The following is a 17,231-nucleotide window of genomic DNA, read 5'->3' as shown; positions in this document are numbered from 1 at the left end:
TTTAATGACACATCTAAACCTCCTTGAAAAAGAGCAGCAAGATAAACCCCAATCCAGTAGACGGAAAGAAATAATCAAAATTAAATCAGAATTAAATGAATTAGAATCCAAAAAAACTATAGAAAGAATCAACAAAACAAAGAGTTGGTTCTTCGAAAAACTCAACAAAATTGACAGACCCTTAGCAAATCTTATCAGAAAAAGAAGAGAACACACCCAAATTAATAAACTCAGAGATGAGAATGGAAACATCACCACGGAAACAAGCAAGATTCAGAACATTATAAGGGAATACTTCTCAAAACTTTATGCTAATAAGTTTGAGAACTTGACAGAAATGGACCTCTTCCTAGCAAATATTGACATGCCAAAACTAAACCAAGATGAGGTAAACTATCTTAACAGGCCCATATCAAGCATTGAAATAGAAACAGCAATAAGAGACCTCCCAGCTAAGAAAAGTCCAGGACCAGATGGTTTTACAGCGGAATTTTACAAGGCCTTCAAAGCAGAGCTCACACCAATTCTCCTCCAACTCTTCAATGAAATTGAAAGAGAAAGCTCACTACCGAACACATTCTATGAAGCCATCATAACCCTCATCCCAAAACCAGGCAGGGACTCATCAAAGAAAGAAAACTATAGACCCATTTCTTTGATGAACATTGATGCAAAACTTCTCAACAAAATTTTGGCCAACCGACTTCAACAATTCATCCAAAAAATCATACACCACGATCAAACAGGATTCATTTCAGGGATGCAAAGCTGGTTCAATATGCGCAAATCAATTAATATTATTCATCACATCAACAGGAGCAAGAATAAGAACCACATGGTTATCTCAATAGATGCAGAAAAAGCATTCGACAAGATCCAACACCCCTTTATGATGAAGGTTTTGAAAAAATTAGGAATCCATGGAACATTCCTCAATACAATAAAGGCTGTATATGACAAACCTACAGCCAGCATTATACTCAATGGTGAAAAACTAAAGCCATTTCCTCTTAACTCAGGAACAAGACAAGGATGCCCACTCTCTCCACTTCTCTTCAATCTAGTATTAGAATGCCTAGCTACAGCAATAAGACAAGATGCAGACATAAAGGGGATCCAAATAGGGAAAGAAGAAATAAAACTCTCCCTCTTTGCAGATGACATGATCTTGTATTTAAAGAACCCCATAGACTCCACTCCCAAATTACTCAAGCTGATTCAAAACTTTGGCAAAGTAGCAGGTTATAAAATTAACCCCCAAAAATCAATGGCTTTTCTGTATGCCAACAATGAGAAAAGTGTGGCTGAAATTAGGAAAGCAACTCCATTTGTAATAGCCCCACAAAAAATAAAATACCTAGGAATTAACTTAACTAAAGAAGTGAAGGACCTCTATGATGAAAACTTTAAAATCTTGAAAAAGGAAATCAACACAGAACTTAAAAAATGGCAAAACCTCCCATGCTCCTGGATTGGAAAGATTAACATCGTGAAAATGGCAATACTCCCCAAGGCTATCTACAAATTCAACGCAATACCTATCAAAATTCCACCCTCATTCTTCAAGGAAATAGAAGAGGCAATCCAAAAATTCATATGGAACAATAAAAGACCCCGAATAGCAAAAACGCTCCTCAACGGAAAGAACACTGCTGGAGGAATATCAGTACCAAATTTCAAACTCTACTATAAAGCCATAGTAATCAAAACAGCTTGGTATTGGCATAAGAACAGACCTCAGGACCAATGGAATAGAATTGAAAACCCAGAAATGAACCTACAGACCTATAGCCATCTAATCTTCGATAAGGGAGCTAAAACAATAGAATGGAAGACAGACAGCCTCTTCAGTAAATGGTGCTGGCAAAACTGGTTAACTACATGTAGAAAACTAAACCTAGATCCTTATATATCACCCTGCACCAGAATCAACTCCAAATGGATCAAAGACCTTGAACTCAAAGCAGACACTCTGAAAACATTACAGGATGGAATAGGAGAAACCCTGGGTCTCCTTGGCACAGGCCGAAATTTTCTGAATAAAGACCCGGAAACACAACAAATCAAAGAAAGGCTGGACAAATGGGATTGTATAAGGTTGCAGAGCTTCTGCAGGGCAAATGACATAGCTAGCAAGATCAATAGAAAGCCCACGGACTGGGAGAAGATCTTTACTAGCCATACAACGGACAAGGGTCTCATATCTAAAATATACTTGGAACTCAAAAAATTAAACCACCCAACAACAAATCCTCAAAGAAACAACTGCCCAATAAGTAAGTGGGCGAAAGACTTAAAGAGAAGCTTCTCTGAAGAAGAAAGAAGGATGGCCAATAGACACATGAAGAAATGTTCAACATCCCTAGCCATAAAAGAAATGCAAATCAAAACAACATTGAGATATCACCTCACTCCAGTTAGAACAGCAAAAATCAAGAACTCTAACAACAACAGATGCTGGAGGGGATGTGGACAGAAAGGAACCTTACTTCATTGTTGGTGGGAATGTAAACTTGTTCAACCACTTTGGAAAGCAGTATGGAGGTTCCTCAAAAGACTCCACATAGAGCTCCCCAATGACCCAGCAATCCCACTTTTGGGCATTTACCCAAATGATCACAAACAAGGCCACACTAAAGCTACCAGCACAACTATGTTTATTGCAGCATTATTTACCATAGCTAAGACATGGAACCAACCCAGATGCCCCTCAGTAGATGAATGGATCAAGAAGATGTGGTATATATACACAATGGAATTCTATGCCTCCATCAGAAAGAATGACATTTCCCCATTTGTTAGGAAATGGAAAGGCTTGGAAAAAATTATATTAAGTGCAGTAAGCCAGGCCCAAAGAAACATAGGTCCCATGGTTTCCCTTATTTGCAATATCTAGTATAGGTATGAGTCAAGCGGAAAAAGTCAAATAATGTGATGTTAGGAAAACGAAACCTCAAATATGTATTTTAATGTTTTTGTTTCTTTCATGCATGTGTTTCTAACGCATTTATAATATTATCTCTTTGTTGCTTTGTATGTCCCTCCCCCACAGTGTAACCCCCGCTTTCACTATATTTGATGTCAGTATAACATGTGGAGGAGATGGGGACAAACAAGTCGTTTAAGGATTCAGGTGGACCTGTTGCAACAATGAGAAGTACAAAATGTCATGTCAAAACCAGCTTTACAATGTCGGGGGGGGGGGGGAGGGGTGGTATGATTGGGTGGGAGGGAGGGGGGAGGCTGGGAAGGGAGGTGAAGGGTAAACAAAGGAGGAGGCTGCAATGCTTGGTAAGAAATGTATGCATTATCCTGCCCATGTAATTGTAACCCCTCTGTACAGTATGTTCTCAAATAAAATAAAATTAAATTAAAAAAAAAAAAAAAAAAAAAGAAATAATAACTAAGAAGAAAAGGAAAATTTAAAAGACACAAACAGGAACAAAAAAAAGGGATGCAAAAAATTATGCAGTGAAGTCTTTAAAAGGTGAGGATAAAGGAAATGGAAGCTGGGGAGGGGTGTAAGAAGACTGAAATCTATACATTGAAAGAAGTGGTGGCATATTGGCTCATTCCTATAAGCCTAGTTATTTGGGAGACAGTTCTGGAGAGTTGCAGACCCAACTGAGCCTCAGCAAAATGTTCATACATCCCAATGTCAGTGATAAAAATAAAGCATTGTGTGGTGGTTCATGACTGTCATAGAGCTAAGATGAAAGCATAAATAAGATCTGGCCAAAAGGCAACACTACTACACTGTATGTGGAATTGCAAACTGGTTCAACCACTCCGGAAAGCATTAAATATAGAACTCTCCTATGATCCAGCAATCCTACTTCCTGAGCATTTACCCACATGATCACAAACAAGGCCACACTAAAGCCACTAGTTCTATGTTAATTGCCGCATTATTTACCATAGCTAAGATACGGAAACAACCCAGATGTCCCTCAGTAGATGAATGGATCGAGAAACACAATGGAACTCTATGCCTCCATCAGAATGATACTGCCCCATGAGTAAGGAAATGGAAAGACTTTGGAAAAAATCATATGAAGTGAAGTAAGTCAGGCCGAAAGAAATGCAGTGTCCGTGGTTTCCCTCATTGGAAATAATTAGTAGGTGTCTAGGATAATCCTAGCAAAAAACCATAATAGCTCAATAGCTATATACTCATGACGATATAAAATGATGTTAACCTTGCTCATGTAATTGTAACCCCTCTATACAGTATTTTCACAATTAAAAAAATGATGCTAAACACAATGAACTCCAAGACAGGGAAAAAAGAGGGATTTTTTTTGTTGTTGTTGTTGATGTTGTTTTTAATGTACTGTACGAAGTTCTTTCTTTTTTTCCCTTCGGTTTATCCCCTGTAGTCACTGTTTTTGATTTGGGTACCCTGTGTCTTGCATATACATTTATCTGATTTGGGGAAGAAAAGGAGAAGAACAAAATGGTGAAGCAAGGACAAATGGTGAAACAATGCAACAGCAATACTCACAAGACACCAGGTTGGAAATGAATTTTACAACTTTGGGGTGGGGGGAGATGGAGGAAGAGATAGTGGGAGAAAAGCAAGGGACGGGGTAACAATGTTCAACAAGAAATGTACTCATCAGTTACTTACGTAACTGAACCCCTCTGTACATCACCTTTACAACAAAATAAAATTAAATTGATAAAATGATCAATGACAAGACAAACCCTGACCCGATTTAAAAAGGATGAGACCTTTCTGAAAAGGGAGAAAATGTAAAAGTGTTGATTGCTTAACTAGTCCTGCTTTTATCCTAAGTGCAAGGTCCAGACTCAAATTACAATACTGCCAAAAATAAAAAAGGGAAAAAAGGAAGAGTAATGAGAATAGGCAAGACAGTCTAGGCCTGTAGTTCAAGAACTGAATTAAATTAGGAATATCAATTGTGCAACTTGTGTTGTAGAACAGGAGGTGGAAATTAGAGTAAGTAAATGAAGGGGTGACACTGTCCAAAAGAAAAATGGGTGCATGACTTGAAGTATGAAATTGTAGCACCTCTGTAAGCACCTTAATAACAATAAAATCATAGATAAAATTAAGAACATTGTGAGTTCTAACCTAGTCAGGATGCAGACCAAGTTTAAAGGGAGCCTAGGCTACATAGTCAGATAAAAGAAAGTAGGAGGAGGAAAAAGAGAAATAAAAAGAATCAATAAGAGGGAGAAATAAAAGATGAAAGGAAAGCAAAAACGATTTAAGCAGAAGATGACCAAAAGTCAGAATGAAAAACACAAAAAAACACAGTGTCTTTCCTCCCAGAGGAAGCCAATAATTAAGGGCAGAAGTGGTATTTCATTAACTACATGAAATAGATCATCTATTAACTCTTTTCTTCTGAGCCCCTTGGACAGAGTATGGGTTGTTAAGTACTTTCATGTTGAGAGTGCATAGAGAGTCAGTTGTAATCATTCTCCACTGCCCAGCTCCTAGAACCTAGAAGACCTTAAGAATTATACTGGAAAACATTGAGTGTGTTTTGTTTGCTCTGTGCACTCTATGGATACACTCAGGATGGTGCCAGTGCCTCAGGACAGGATGTGTATCCCCTCCAAAAATGTCAGAGGGTCGTGGGTCTGAACTACAGAAATACTGTGAGCTTGAAACCATTAAAATAAAGTGACAGCACCTTATTGTATTGGATGTTGTCCCCCTCCTGCAATTCTGGTAGTGTGAACAGTTCTGGGAGAAATCATGGCTTACAATTACTCATTTCTCTTCTTCCAGTGGTTCCCCAGTTGTGGTCCTAAATGGAAGGTAACCATTGTCCTTTCAGATTCCCAGCATTGCCTCCCAGCACAGGGAGCTCTCAGGGCTTTTGTCTTGGCTCTACTGAACCTGGCTGTCCAGGCCATTTCCTGATCTCAGTGTGGCTTTGCCTGGCTGGATGATTAGACACAGGATAATGCCATGACCTCAGAGTCTACAGCAGTCAGTTCAGAAAAGACTTTCTAGGGGTGGCTCCACAATAGTGTACCCCCTAATTCCAGTTGTGAAGAAGAGAGAACTTGGTCAGAGCCAGCTTGCAATGTGATTCCAGGTCTCCTGTATGTCTAATCTGTACTTGGGCCTGGTGCTAAGGTCTGTGCTATGACGAGTTTCTGAATTTCTCCTTTCTTTGGTCTCTACTCCATCTGGCTTCACTGTAACAATCCCGTAATCAGTGAGGGAATATTCATTTTTCCCTCTAGTTGGCTCCATGAAGTTTCTTGAACTGTCATAAGTCTCTGACTGCTCACAGTTAACCTCTGTATTTTTACCATCTGCAAAGGGTAGCTGCTCTTCTGATGTATTGATTCTACTCCCAGAGAAGACAGTGAGCTCTGAGGATTTATAAGATATCCTCTTTTAGTGTTCCTCCAAATTTCCTTTTCTGAGTCAGAGTGATGAGCTCAAAGACAGCTACTGTAGGGCACATGGGCAGCAAAGATGGCGCTGAGAGGGAGTTGAGTGTGCAGAGCCCGAGTTGTTTATGTTAAAATCTGACTCAGTACCACAACCAGGCGAAATGACGTCAGTGCGTGAACAGCTTTGGGACAGCAGGGACAGTATAGAAAGCTTAGGCACATGATAGGGTGACCTCTACAGTGATTGTTTGGTTCCTTTCCCTCTCCTTCCATGCCACGCCGTTTTTTGCTTTAAAAAGTGCTTGCTGTGTGGTAATAAATGAGTTCCTGCTTGACTTGACTCCCCACTGCACCTGATTGTCTCCTGGGCTAAGGGAGGCTGGGGAACAGGCAAGCGGCACACTTACCTTTCCTCAGACCCCATCCATCTTCCCCGGGACGGACAGAGACCCAACAAGCTACAAAAATAACTGTGTGGCAGTCATAAGTCTCTAAGCTGTAAGGGAAGAGAAACTCAGAGGACAGAATAGATCATTGCTTTCATGGCATTTATGAGTGTCTAAGTGTGCACACACTCACTGGTAAAGTTGGCCACTGGCAGGAGGCAGAAAATAAAAAAAACATATAGAGAACATAATTATATATAAATATATACAATATACAATATGTTTATATATAAGTATCTTAGTTCAGGACAAATTCATCAGATGTTATGAAAAGATAAAATGCTAATCCTATTTACAGACAAGTAGAGACAATCTAATATCTATTGTCTTTGGGGTGTAAACTAATTTTCTCTTCATCTATACTTAGTATCTGTATCACTGTAATAATGACTGTCTCAAGAGTGGAGAACACATTACAAATAAACACATGTACGTATCTCTGCAGTGGCACTGATCAGACTGGCATTGCGCAACAACATTCAGTGAGGCAGATTGCTCAGGAGCAGGATGGCTGGGGTGGCTGGCCATATCCATCGCTGCACACATGAGAACATAATTGAGAGAAAAAGGCAGGTATGATTTTGTCTAAGTAGGATAGTGGCTGCAAAGAGAAAAGGCAGCAACATTCTGAAGAACAGGTGCAGAACAGATTGAGTAAAAGCCAAAGAAATCAATCCTTAGGCTACCCTGGATATATGTGCCCTGGGAACCAAGACATTTCCACTATATTCAGAGAAGGCTGTGGACTCACCAACCAAGCCAATATGTGCACACAGAGCCACAGAATTAATAAAACTGAGATATTCTTCACATCACATTTGTGAGAGAACAGATATTTCTACCTGAGTATTATTTTTGTATACTATTCCTCCATCTACTGTACCATAATTAGGGAACCAAGAGCCCGCTCTCATCTCTTACAACCAGAACTCATTCAGGATGTTTTCCTGGGCAAAGGGATTGAACAGAGAAGGCACAGACACCGACAGTGAGGACAGGTTAATTTATTGGCATAGTGACTGCAGAGGGCTGGAGGGTTTTCAGTTGGCAGCGATGGTGGCCTGGATCCAGTCCACGTAGTTGCACACTCTGGTGTACACTCCAGGATTGTCCTTCTGGGCACAGCCATAGCCCCAGGAGACGATTCCCTGGAGCTCTCCATTGCACACCACAGGGCCACCAGAGTCACCCTGGGGAGAGGAACAAGTTGCATGAGTACATGAAGATTAATGGAGCAACTCACACTCAGAACTTAATACTTGTCCTAGTCTAGCATATAGCTCACTTGTGGTGGCCCATTCTGTGTTCTTATTTTGGACAACATACACAGTAAAATGGGCCTTGTTGACTTGTCAATGGAGCCCTACATGGTGCTGCAGCCATTCAGCATTGCAGAGGGAGGGGCTGAGCATGGTCAGGTGTGGTTGTGATGGGGGAAGGACTGAGTCACCTGGCAGGAGTCCTTGCCTCCCTCGATGAAGCCAGCACACACCATGTTCTTGGTGACCTTCCCAGGGTAGGCGGCTTCACACACACTCTGGCTCAGCAGGGGGGCATCCAGGCACTGCAGCTCATCTGGGTTGTTCACTTTGAAGGACACACAATGAGAAGAAAATGAAAAAGGAGAAATGGCATAATCTCAGACAAGCCTGCGCCCAATCCTCCAGTGGAATGTGGTGGAGAGTTACTGAGAACCCCAAGGTATTAGGCACCAATGTGGAACCTTGGTTTGTGTTCCCAGAATGACAATCTCTGATTCTTATTTCAAGAGTTAATTGCAACACCCCTCTATATGAATTCTGTCCAGAGTGTAGTGGTCAAATCCCTTGGGATTGCATGTCTTTCAGATGCCAAGGAGTCTTGTGTGTAACAGGCCTTGAAATCTATTTGCAGATTGGAATCAAATAGGTTCCAACTGAGAGACATTCTAGGTTCTGGAAGACATGAGGACAGATGCATGTGGGCAGGTGAAGGGCTGTGCTCACCACCAAAGCTCAGGGTGTTGCCCCAGCCAGAGATGAGGCACTGGGTGCCAGCAGGTGCACAGGAGGTGGGCAGAGCCACAGGGGCCACTTGGGAGTTGAGGGACACTGGGGAGGACAGCTTGATCAGCATGATGTCATTGTCCAGGTTCCTTGAGTTGTATCCGGGGTGGCGGATGGCCTTGGCGGCCCTGACAATCTGCTCACTTCCCTCTTGGACGTTGATGTTATGTTCTCCCAGTCTCACCTGGATGCGGCTGTGCGGAAAAGGAAGCAAGGTGGAGCCCATTCTCTATTTCCCTAGACACCCTGGGTTCATTGGCCTAGAAGGGTTAGCAGGCCTCATCCTAGGAGCAGTACATGGCTGGTGGGTGAGTGCTGGTGTGCTAGTGTGAGTCACAGGTGTATTCTGTTTCAGAGGTGTTCTATTTCACTGGGGAAGGGATGAAGTCAATGGTTACAGTTGGGGACAGATCTGGTCTAGAAGCTTTCCCTTCCATCTAGGGCTCTATACAAGAAACAGTGAAACATGGTTTCCCCATGTCTCTGTGTCTTTGCTAATTAACTAAGGTAGAAACAATGTCTGTTGTTTCATATTCATTGTGGGTCATGGTGTGACTCTGAGACCTTCTGTCATAGCAGCCCCTGGTCCTATTTGAAGACACCAGTTCTCACTTACTGCCTCAGATGGAATGAAACACAGTGGAAGGCAAAATGCCCAGACACCAGTTGTATTCACACACCTCCTGATTGGGCAGCCCTTCTGAGAACTCTTGTTGCAGACAATGATTCTCAGCCCATCTTGCACAGTGGCAAGAGCAGAAGGAAAACAGTTTCAAATGTCACACGTATTTAGCATTCACCTTCGTAAGTTGGACTTTGTTTCCTGCATAGAAAACTCAGGTGTTTCATTATACTGGCGTATTTTCCTTGCTGGAGTACCTGACTGGTTCTTCTCACAACACATTGCTTTGCTGCTTTTGTGACCTGAATTCCTTGTGGAACATGTTGGAGTGTATAAAACTTTCTACTCTGTGTGTCTTCTCATCCCCAGCTCAGCTGCTGCCATTACCTTTGTCTCCTCTACATGACCTCACACATCCAACTGAGCCCTGCAGCCCTTCCCTGGAAGGACCCACACCCTTGCAGAAACCAGACTGTGGGTTCAGCCATGTGTTGTCTGGTACTTACGACTTGTAGCAGTGGGCTGCAGACACCACCCACTGGTCATTGATGAGGGAGCCTCCGCAGAAGTGGTAGCCAGAGTTCAGGGACACCTGGTAGGGCACGGAGTTGGGGGCACAGGTGTAGCCCCCGACGATCTTGTCATCGTCATCAAGAGGAAAAGCAGCTAGAGTGGAGATGGGAAAGGAGAATTCACTTTTAGTCGTATGATGACAGTGGAGCCCAAAGACCTGTGTCTCCTTCCTTGTTAGGGATCCAAAACACAGTAAGCAAGCTGTCCTTTGGGCTCACAGGGTAAAGTTGTCCAAAATGTCCGTGTCATCCAAACAGGAAAAGCACAAAATCCCCTTCAGTTACTGCAAGATGAAGACACAGGAAAACCTTCAGAAGCCAGGCACTAGGGTGCACTGAGAACTTGTTTATCTTGTACACTGATTGTTCTTCCCTTGTAATTTTCAGTTGTGTACTCCTGTGACTGTTCATTCCCCATAAGTAGCGGAATGGCTGGGCGTTGCTAGGAATGAGTCCTGGCTATTTAGACTTGGCTGCATCTAGCTTCTCCCAAACTTCAAATCTTTATAGTCAGGATCAACAAATTGTATCCCCAGAGACCTTAGAAAAGGAAGGGGAAACATGTCTAGTAGCTAAGACAGCAATGATTTTTCAGCTCTGCTGCATGTCTCGCTATCTTATTGTTATCTATGAATTTGAACTGGATACATGTTGGAGTCTTTACCCATGATTTCATTCTTGCAATGGTGTATAGCCACAGAATTAGATATTCAATCTCTGTCCATGAATTTGTTGTTCAAAAGATTTATGTTGGCACAGTCACAGGGCTGATAGCACCCAAACACAGACTAACTGATATATTTTATGGACAACTTTCACCTGCCTTAGGTTTCAAAGCACTATGATCACAGCTGTGAATCATTTGAGTGATTAGAGTCAAGGTAGGCTGAGGGAGAAAGTTAGAGAGTGAGGCCTGGAGCTCATGAAGGAGGGAGGGTAGAGACCTCAAGAGGTTAATGGAATATAAGCTTGTAGGCAGAATGGGTCCAGCAATAGCAAGAGAGCACATGCTGTGCTATAAGGAGAAGGCAGTGAAGAGAGCAAAGCATGGAACTCACCAGCAGCTCCCACAAGGACCAGGATCAGGAGTGCACTCATGGTGTGAGAAGGGTAAGTGCACAGTGACCCACACCTGTCTTTATAATCCCAGGATGCAGAGGAGAGAACCAAGCCCCACCCTCAAAAATCACACCTGTATCTTTACCCACTACCTCACCTGTGATATATTTGGTCAGTCTTTGGATTGGTGACATAAATGTGATAAGGGAACTTATCTCTTGTGGGCATAGGAAGAATGGCTGTTTTCCTTTCTTTTTTTGGAAGGACCCTTGGATAGGTAAACTAGGTAAATGAGAATTGAAGACCTCACCTATACATCTGGAGTTTATTAGGCAAGAGGATAAGTAATGAGAGTAGGGACCATGTAGTGGCATCTTATGTGCTCTGAGCTCCTGCTATGTTATATCATTTATTTTTCAGAGAGTTTTCATATGTGTAGTGAGTTTGGGTAGATGGAGTCCTGGAACTACAGGCATTAGGAAGAAATACTATTGAAGTCTCTTTTCAGTAATCCCCAAGTTGCTCTTTGCAGTCTATAAACTGTGTTATTCTGGCCTTTGTTGATGTGACTAATAAAAGCAGTTGATAATGGGAACGGGTCTCAGGGGTTCCTTAGGCATCTTGATTTGGGGTTTGTTGGACTCTCCTTTTCACTAAGGTTCAGGATGCACATTGGATTAAGGAGGGGAGGTAAAATTTAATCAGCACCTGACTCAATAAGCCAAGCACATAGAAGAACAATTTTATACACTGATTCTTCCTCAATGTCACGATTCTTCTATATTGCATTGGCCTTGCTGTCATGGGTGCTATATAATAAGCATTATGATTAGCTGAAAATCTGCCCTGAAGATACTGAAAGCTGTCTTCCCTGATAGGAGTGGAGAGCTTTACCTTGTATTATATGTCCTACATTGTATACTAGAATATGACCATAGGCCCATTACTTTTTGATGAAAAGATCAATCGTAGGTAGATAGAGAGATTAACACATTAGTAACTGGCAGATCATGGGGATAATAACAAAATATAGTGCAGCTGAAATTTTCTACTTTATATGGAGGGAGGTTGGTATGCTGGGCTTAGTTCTAGGTGAATCTTCAAAGACAATTATTTTACTTCCGTCCTGGAATGAGATGTGATGACCCACTGAAAAACTCATTCTCTCTTGCTAGATAGGTTACTGTAAAGTAGTGTAAATTCCGGAAGGCTAGAGGAAGTCATGGAATGTGCTGGGAGGTGAGACTTATGGCAGGTGGCACCTTCAGCTTTGTCTGGGCATCAAGCCAGAGGTCACCAGAAGGCAAAATATTCATCCAGATTCCACTTGACATTTGCCTTTCATTCAAAAATTTAATGTTGAGTTAATATTTCACTTAACAGCTTGTGTCTTAGCCTGAACTTCCATGATGGCTGACCCAGGTGGGCCAAAGCACACCTCTCTCTGTTGACATAGTGAGCATGATATCTAGTAAGGAGCTGGTATTCTTCTGTTGCTTAAGGTATGCCCTTTACATTTAGATAAATAGGGTGATTCTGGTCAGGTCTTCCAATTGGAATTTCATCCAATTTGGGGCATTGCTTATTCCCAAGCATAGTGTCCCTTCTATGTTATTTAAGTTATACTTCTGTGTCCCATTTGTTCCTTAGCATTTTCTAACTGCTTTAATTATGGCAACAGAGACTAATTTTATGATGTGTGTTCACTACCATGCATGACATAAGACCACCTCTACCTCTTTGCATTGCATTGTCATAAGCGTCAGTCGTATTGTCTATGTCTTTGATGACCTAATTGCTTATTCATGTGAAATAACTTGCTCAGATCCATCCAGATATGAGCTGTTGTTTTCTTTTCCTGTGTTGCTATCTTTTTTGTTATTTTTTAAGTTATTATGTTCTTGTTCATACATTTCTTTATTTTTTCATATTTTTTATGGTAAAGATACTGCACAGAGGTGTTACAGTTACATGAGTAAGGTAATGAGCACATTTCCTATCAAGCATTGTTACTCCATCCTTTGTTTTCTCCTACCATCACTTCCCTCCCTACCTCCCCAATTCTTCCCTCGTACCCTCACCCCTGAAGTTGTAAAGTTCGTTTTCAACATAGTGTCTTATACATCTCATTGTTACAATGGTTCATTCTATATCCTTGTTTCAGAATTTTGTTTTTTGCCTTCTCCTCCCCAAAGAGAAAAATGTATATATAAGATGCAGGGCAGAAGAATCAAGTACAGTGATTACAGTCGTTTTACCATGAGGGAAGAACATACAGAAGAAACAAAAAAATCACATAGTACTTTAAAAACAACAGCAACAAATATATTAATTTTTAAACTGAGTGCCTATGCCATTATCTTCTTTTATTATCTTTTTAAAACTTATTTTGACTTTATTAGTTCTTTTTTAATATAGTTTTTGTAAAGATACAATACGGAGGTTTTACAGTTACATGAGTAAGGTAATGAGTACATTTCCTTTTGAGCATTGTTACCCCTCCTTTGTTTTTCTCTTACCATCCCTTCCAACCCCACCACCCCAACTATTCCCTCCCCCTCAAGTTGCTCTAAGAATTAAATTGGCCAATAACAAATCCTCAAAGAAACAACTGCCTAATTAATAAGTGGGTTAAAGACTTTAAGGGAAACTTCTTTAAAGAGGAAATAAGAATGGCCAAGACACATGAAGAAATGTTCACCCTTTCTAGCCATAAAAACGTGCAAATCAAAACAACATAGAGATTCCACCTCACCCCAGGTAGAATGGCTACACTCAGGAAATCTAATAACAACAGATGCTGGAGGGGATGTGGACAGAAGGGAACCTTACTGCATTGCTGGTGGGAGTGTAAACTTGTTCAACTACATGGAAAGCAATATGGAGGCTCTTCAAAAGGCTCCAAATACAGCTCCCCTATGACCCAGCAATCCCACTTTTGGGCATTTACCCAAATGATCATAAACAAGGCCATACTAAAGCTACCAGCACATCTATGTTTATTGCAGCATTGTTCACCATGCTTAGTTATGGAACCAACCCTGATGGCTCTCAGTCAGAAAGAATGATATTGCCCCATTTGGTAGGAAATGGAAAGACTCGGAAAAAAAATTATATTAAGTGAAGTAAGCCAGGACCAAAGAAACATAGATCACATGGTTTCTCTTATCTTCAATAACTTGTATATGTCTTCTCTACTTATTGATGGTAGTAGTTATGTTTTAGTTGACTTAAATTTGTTCCAATTGCATTTCCACACCTTCTGAGCCTTTATATTTTCACTGTTATGGAGCTTACAATTTTCTTCTCTGATGAGTACTAGGGAAAGAGACTTCAAGAGGAGCCTGCTCACTTAAGGGTTGGTATATAACACTAGAAAATATATCCAAACCAATGGATGCCCAAATCACAGTATGCAACAAAATAATTACCAAACCAAACCAAACCAAACCAAACAAGGCAACATGACTCTTGCTTTATTCATCCAATGATACTGTAATAATGGCAAAACAGAACAAAATATTTAAAGACTTATACTAAAAATAGTCAATGATCCAAAAGATGATTCACATCTACAGAACAGTTAAGTATTTAAGTCCATTAAATAGGGATGCGATATCAGCAGCTTGGATGTTAGCCAACACTGTTTGATTCTGGAAAGGAGACAATCCTGAAATTCTTGGAAATAAAAAGTATAGATAGCAATTTAACAGTCAAATGGGAAATATCACCAACATAAATATCATCTAAAAGAAAAATCAGTATAACAGGTAGTCACAAAGTTGTCACAAATGATTACATTTGAATGGCAATAAAAATACAATCATGATACCAGGAGAACTATTAACTCAATATTTTATCTAATTTTCAACAGGAAAATACCTGAAGAAATATGATATAAAATTTTCCCTTTTAGGGGCTGGGAAGTTGGCTCAGTGGTAGAGTGCTTGCCTTGCATGCATGAGGTCCCTGGGTTCGATTCCTCAGCACCACATAAGCAGAAAAAGCCAGAAGTGGTGCTGTGGCTCAGGCCCCGCGACTGACCAAAAAAAAAAAATTTTCCCTTTTAGGACCTACAACATGATTAGACAATCATTTAGATGCCACCTGCCACAAATCCCACACACAGTTCACTCTATTTTCCATCTCTTTCTTTATTCTTAAAGCTATTCCTTTATTCTTTTAGATTTACACAAGAAGGACTTCTTCTGAGCCCAGCCCTTAGTCTATGAGAATAATTGTGTTCTACATATGTCACAATTAAAACTCTTCTGAAAAGTAACTTTTGAGACTCGAACAAGGGCAAGTTTCTGTCTACTGCTTTTTATAGAAAAGCTTATGAGAAGTATTTGGGCCTTAGGAAATACGAGCACTCTAAACTTAGGTAAGGATTACCTAACCATTAGAAGGTACAGAGTGCAGAGCTGAGAGCTGTGACCAGCTGGAAAGATAACCCAGCCTTGTTTGTCATTGACCAGAAGTTATACTGTGACCCCAAATTGACTAAAAAGTTCACAGCTTCATGTTATCAGTCTTCTAGACAGCATGCCATCACCTATGTAATTATTGTAATTTGAGGAGAGCTTTTTCCACTTTGCTGGGCATTCTCTAGAACATTCTTTCTGTTCCTTCTTTACATAGAATCATACCCAAACAACCACCATAAAACTCAAACTGATTTTCGGTCTGGTAGGGCAGTGAGTTGTGAAGAGAAATGTGTAAGTTCTTCACGACAGAAAATTAGATTTTCTCTTTGTAGTCGTTTGCCTACTCTGCCTTTGGAGAGATCACAGGCTTTGACATATGCACCTTTTTCTCCTTTGCTTTGTATTGCCTTTCTACTGATCCAGGGTCATCAGCAGATTTCCATGAGCTGCCACTCTGTGAATTCCTTTGAGAGCATTCACACTGGATCTTTGCCTTGGGCCTCTGTGGGATTGTATGATGTTAGCTAGGTTTGAGGGAGGAAGAAGCTGTACATTGTAAGTATTTATTTTACTTTTATTTTTACCATTTATACACTTGTACTCATATAGTGGTTTTCTTAAATGTAGTTCTACAGTGTAACAGATGTCAGCTACTCTGGTTTTCCCTCCTGAAATCACTTTCCAAATTAATGATCTTCATTGATGTCAAGCAATCTTTGTAGCTTTTTATATTTCAGCCTGACTTCCTACTTCATGGAGCCGTATTTGGTTTTTTATTCTAAATTTCCCATATAATCAGCCTCTTCCAAAACTCTGCTGGCATTTTACTAATGTAGGTCCTTAGAGAGAGAAAAAATATAGGCTTCTCTGACTCGTAAAGCTGTAGTCTCAGACAAGACCTTTTCAGATTATTTTTGGACAGTGCAGGGGTGCTATACATTGGGAGAAGAGACAATAATCCCAGTGCAGTTCACTGTTGAGAGTATAGGTCAGCAGTCTGGTTAGGATGCACTTCGGCATGATGCAGAAGTTGTGTTTTCTACGTTCCTTCTCTTCAGACTTGCTCTCCCTCTGCCCAACTAATACTCCTTGCTTGGTCCTGTCAGCACAAAATATTGTTTCTTACCCTTGCATTGGCATTTCAGATTCTCTGAGGTACTTCAGCTCTCCACATGTCTTTGGTCTTTCATTGTCCTATCAATTCCTACCCTTTCTGAGACAAGTGGTTGCTTTTATAAATACTGTTTTCAATTCTTTGACATTTCCTAATATAATCCTAGCTATTTAGGACACCGTTGGGGAGAGTTGAAGTCACAATAGGGCCTGAGCAAAAGTTTACTAGTCCCAATGTCTATCACAAAAGTGACCCTTTGTGTGGTGGCTCATGGTTGTCATATAAGCTGAGAAGGAAGTATAAATAGGAAGGTCAAGGACAAGACCAACCCTGACCCTATGTGAACGAGTGAGACCCTTTCTGAAAAGGGACAAAAACTAAAAGGGTTGATGGCATATATATATATATGTATATGTATATATATACCCTATCCTAAGGGCAAGGCCCTGAGTTCAAATTAAATAACTTACAAAAATTTTAAAAATGGAAGAAAGGAAGAGTAATGCGTGTAGGCATAATAGCCTATACCTATTGTGCAAGTACTGAATAATGTGAAATAGAT

General features: G+C 40.7%; 1 protein-coding gene and 1 gene segment (V, D, J or C); both read right to left on the bottom strand.

The window, feature by feature from the left end:
- The window catches only part of LOC122105764, a 152,857-nt gene that overhangs the window by 39,562 nt on the left and 96,064 nt on the right, over positions 1-17,231 (bottom strand).
- Positions 7,819-11,177, bottom strand: LOC122105769 (anionic trypsin-2-like). Its single transcript, XM_042677069.1, has 5 exons — positions 11,128-11,177; positions 10,004-10,163; positions 8,816-9,069; positions 8,281-8,417; positions 7,819-8,020 (listed from the first exon to the last, which is right to left on the bottom strand). Exons 1-5 carry the CDS (start codon positions 11,165-11,167, stop codon positions 7,871-7,873), a joined length of 741 nt encoding a protein of 246 aa, XP_042533003.1. The 5' UTR covers positions 11,168-11,177; the 3' UTR covers positions 7,819-7,870.

The sequence above is a fragment of the Dipodomys spectabilis genome, unplaced genomic scaffold (assembly GCF_019054845.1).
Source record: "Dipodomys spectabilis isolate Male_0828 unplaced genomic scaffold, ASM1905484v1 ptg000034l, whole genome shotgun sequence".
Classification (NCBI taxonomy): domain Eukaryota; kingdom Metazoa; phylum Chordata; class Mammalia; order Rodentia; family Heteromyidae; genus Dipodomys; species Dipodomys spectabilis.
This window is presented reverse-complemented; position numbering and strand designations above follow the sequence as displayed.

Excerpts from the sequence above, each read along its gene's own strand:
- LOC122105769 (XM_042677069.1), bottom strand. The coding sequence starts at position 11,167 with ATGAGTGCACTCCTGATCCTGGTCCTTGTGGGAGCTGCTG. Across the intron at positions 10,164-11,127 it reads GGTCCTTGTGGGAGCTGCTG|CTGCTTTTCCTCTTGATGAC; the intron begins GTGAGTTCCATG and ends TCTCCACTCTAG. Across the intron at positions 8,418-8,815 it reads CAACACCCTGAGCTTTGGTG|TGAACAACCCAGATGAGCTG; the intron begins GTGAGCACAGCC and ends TGTCCTTCAAAG.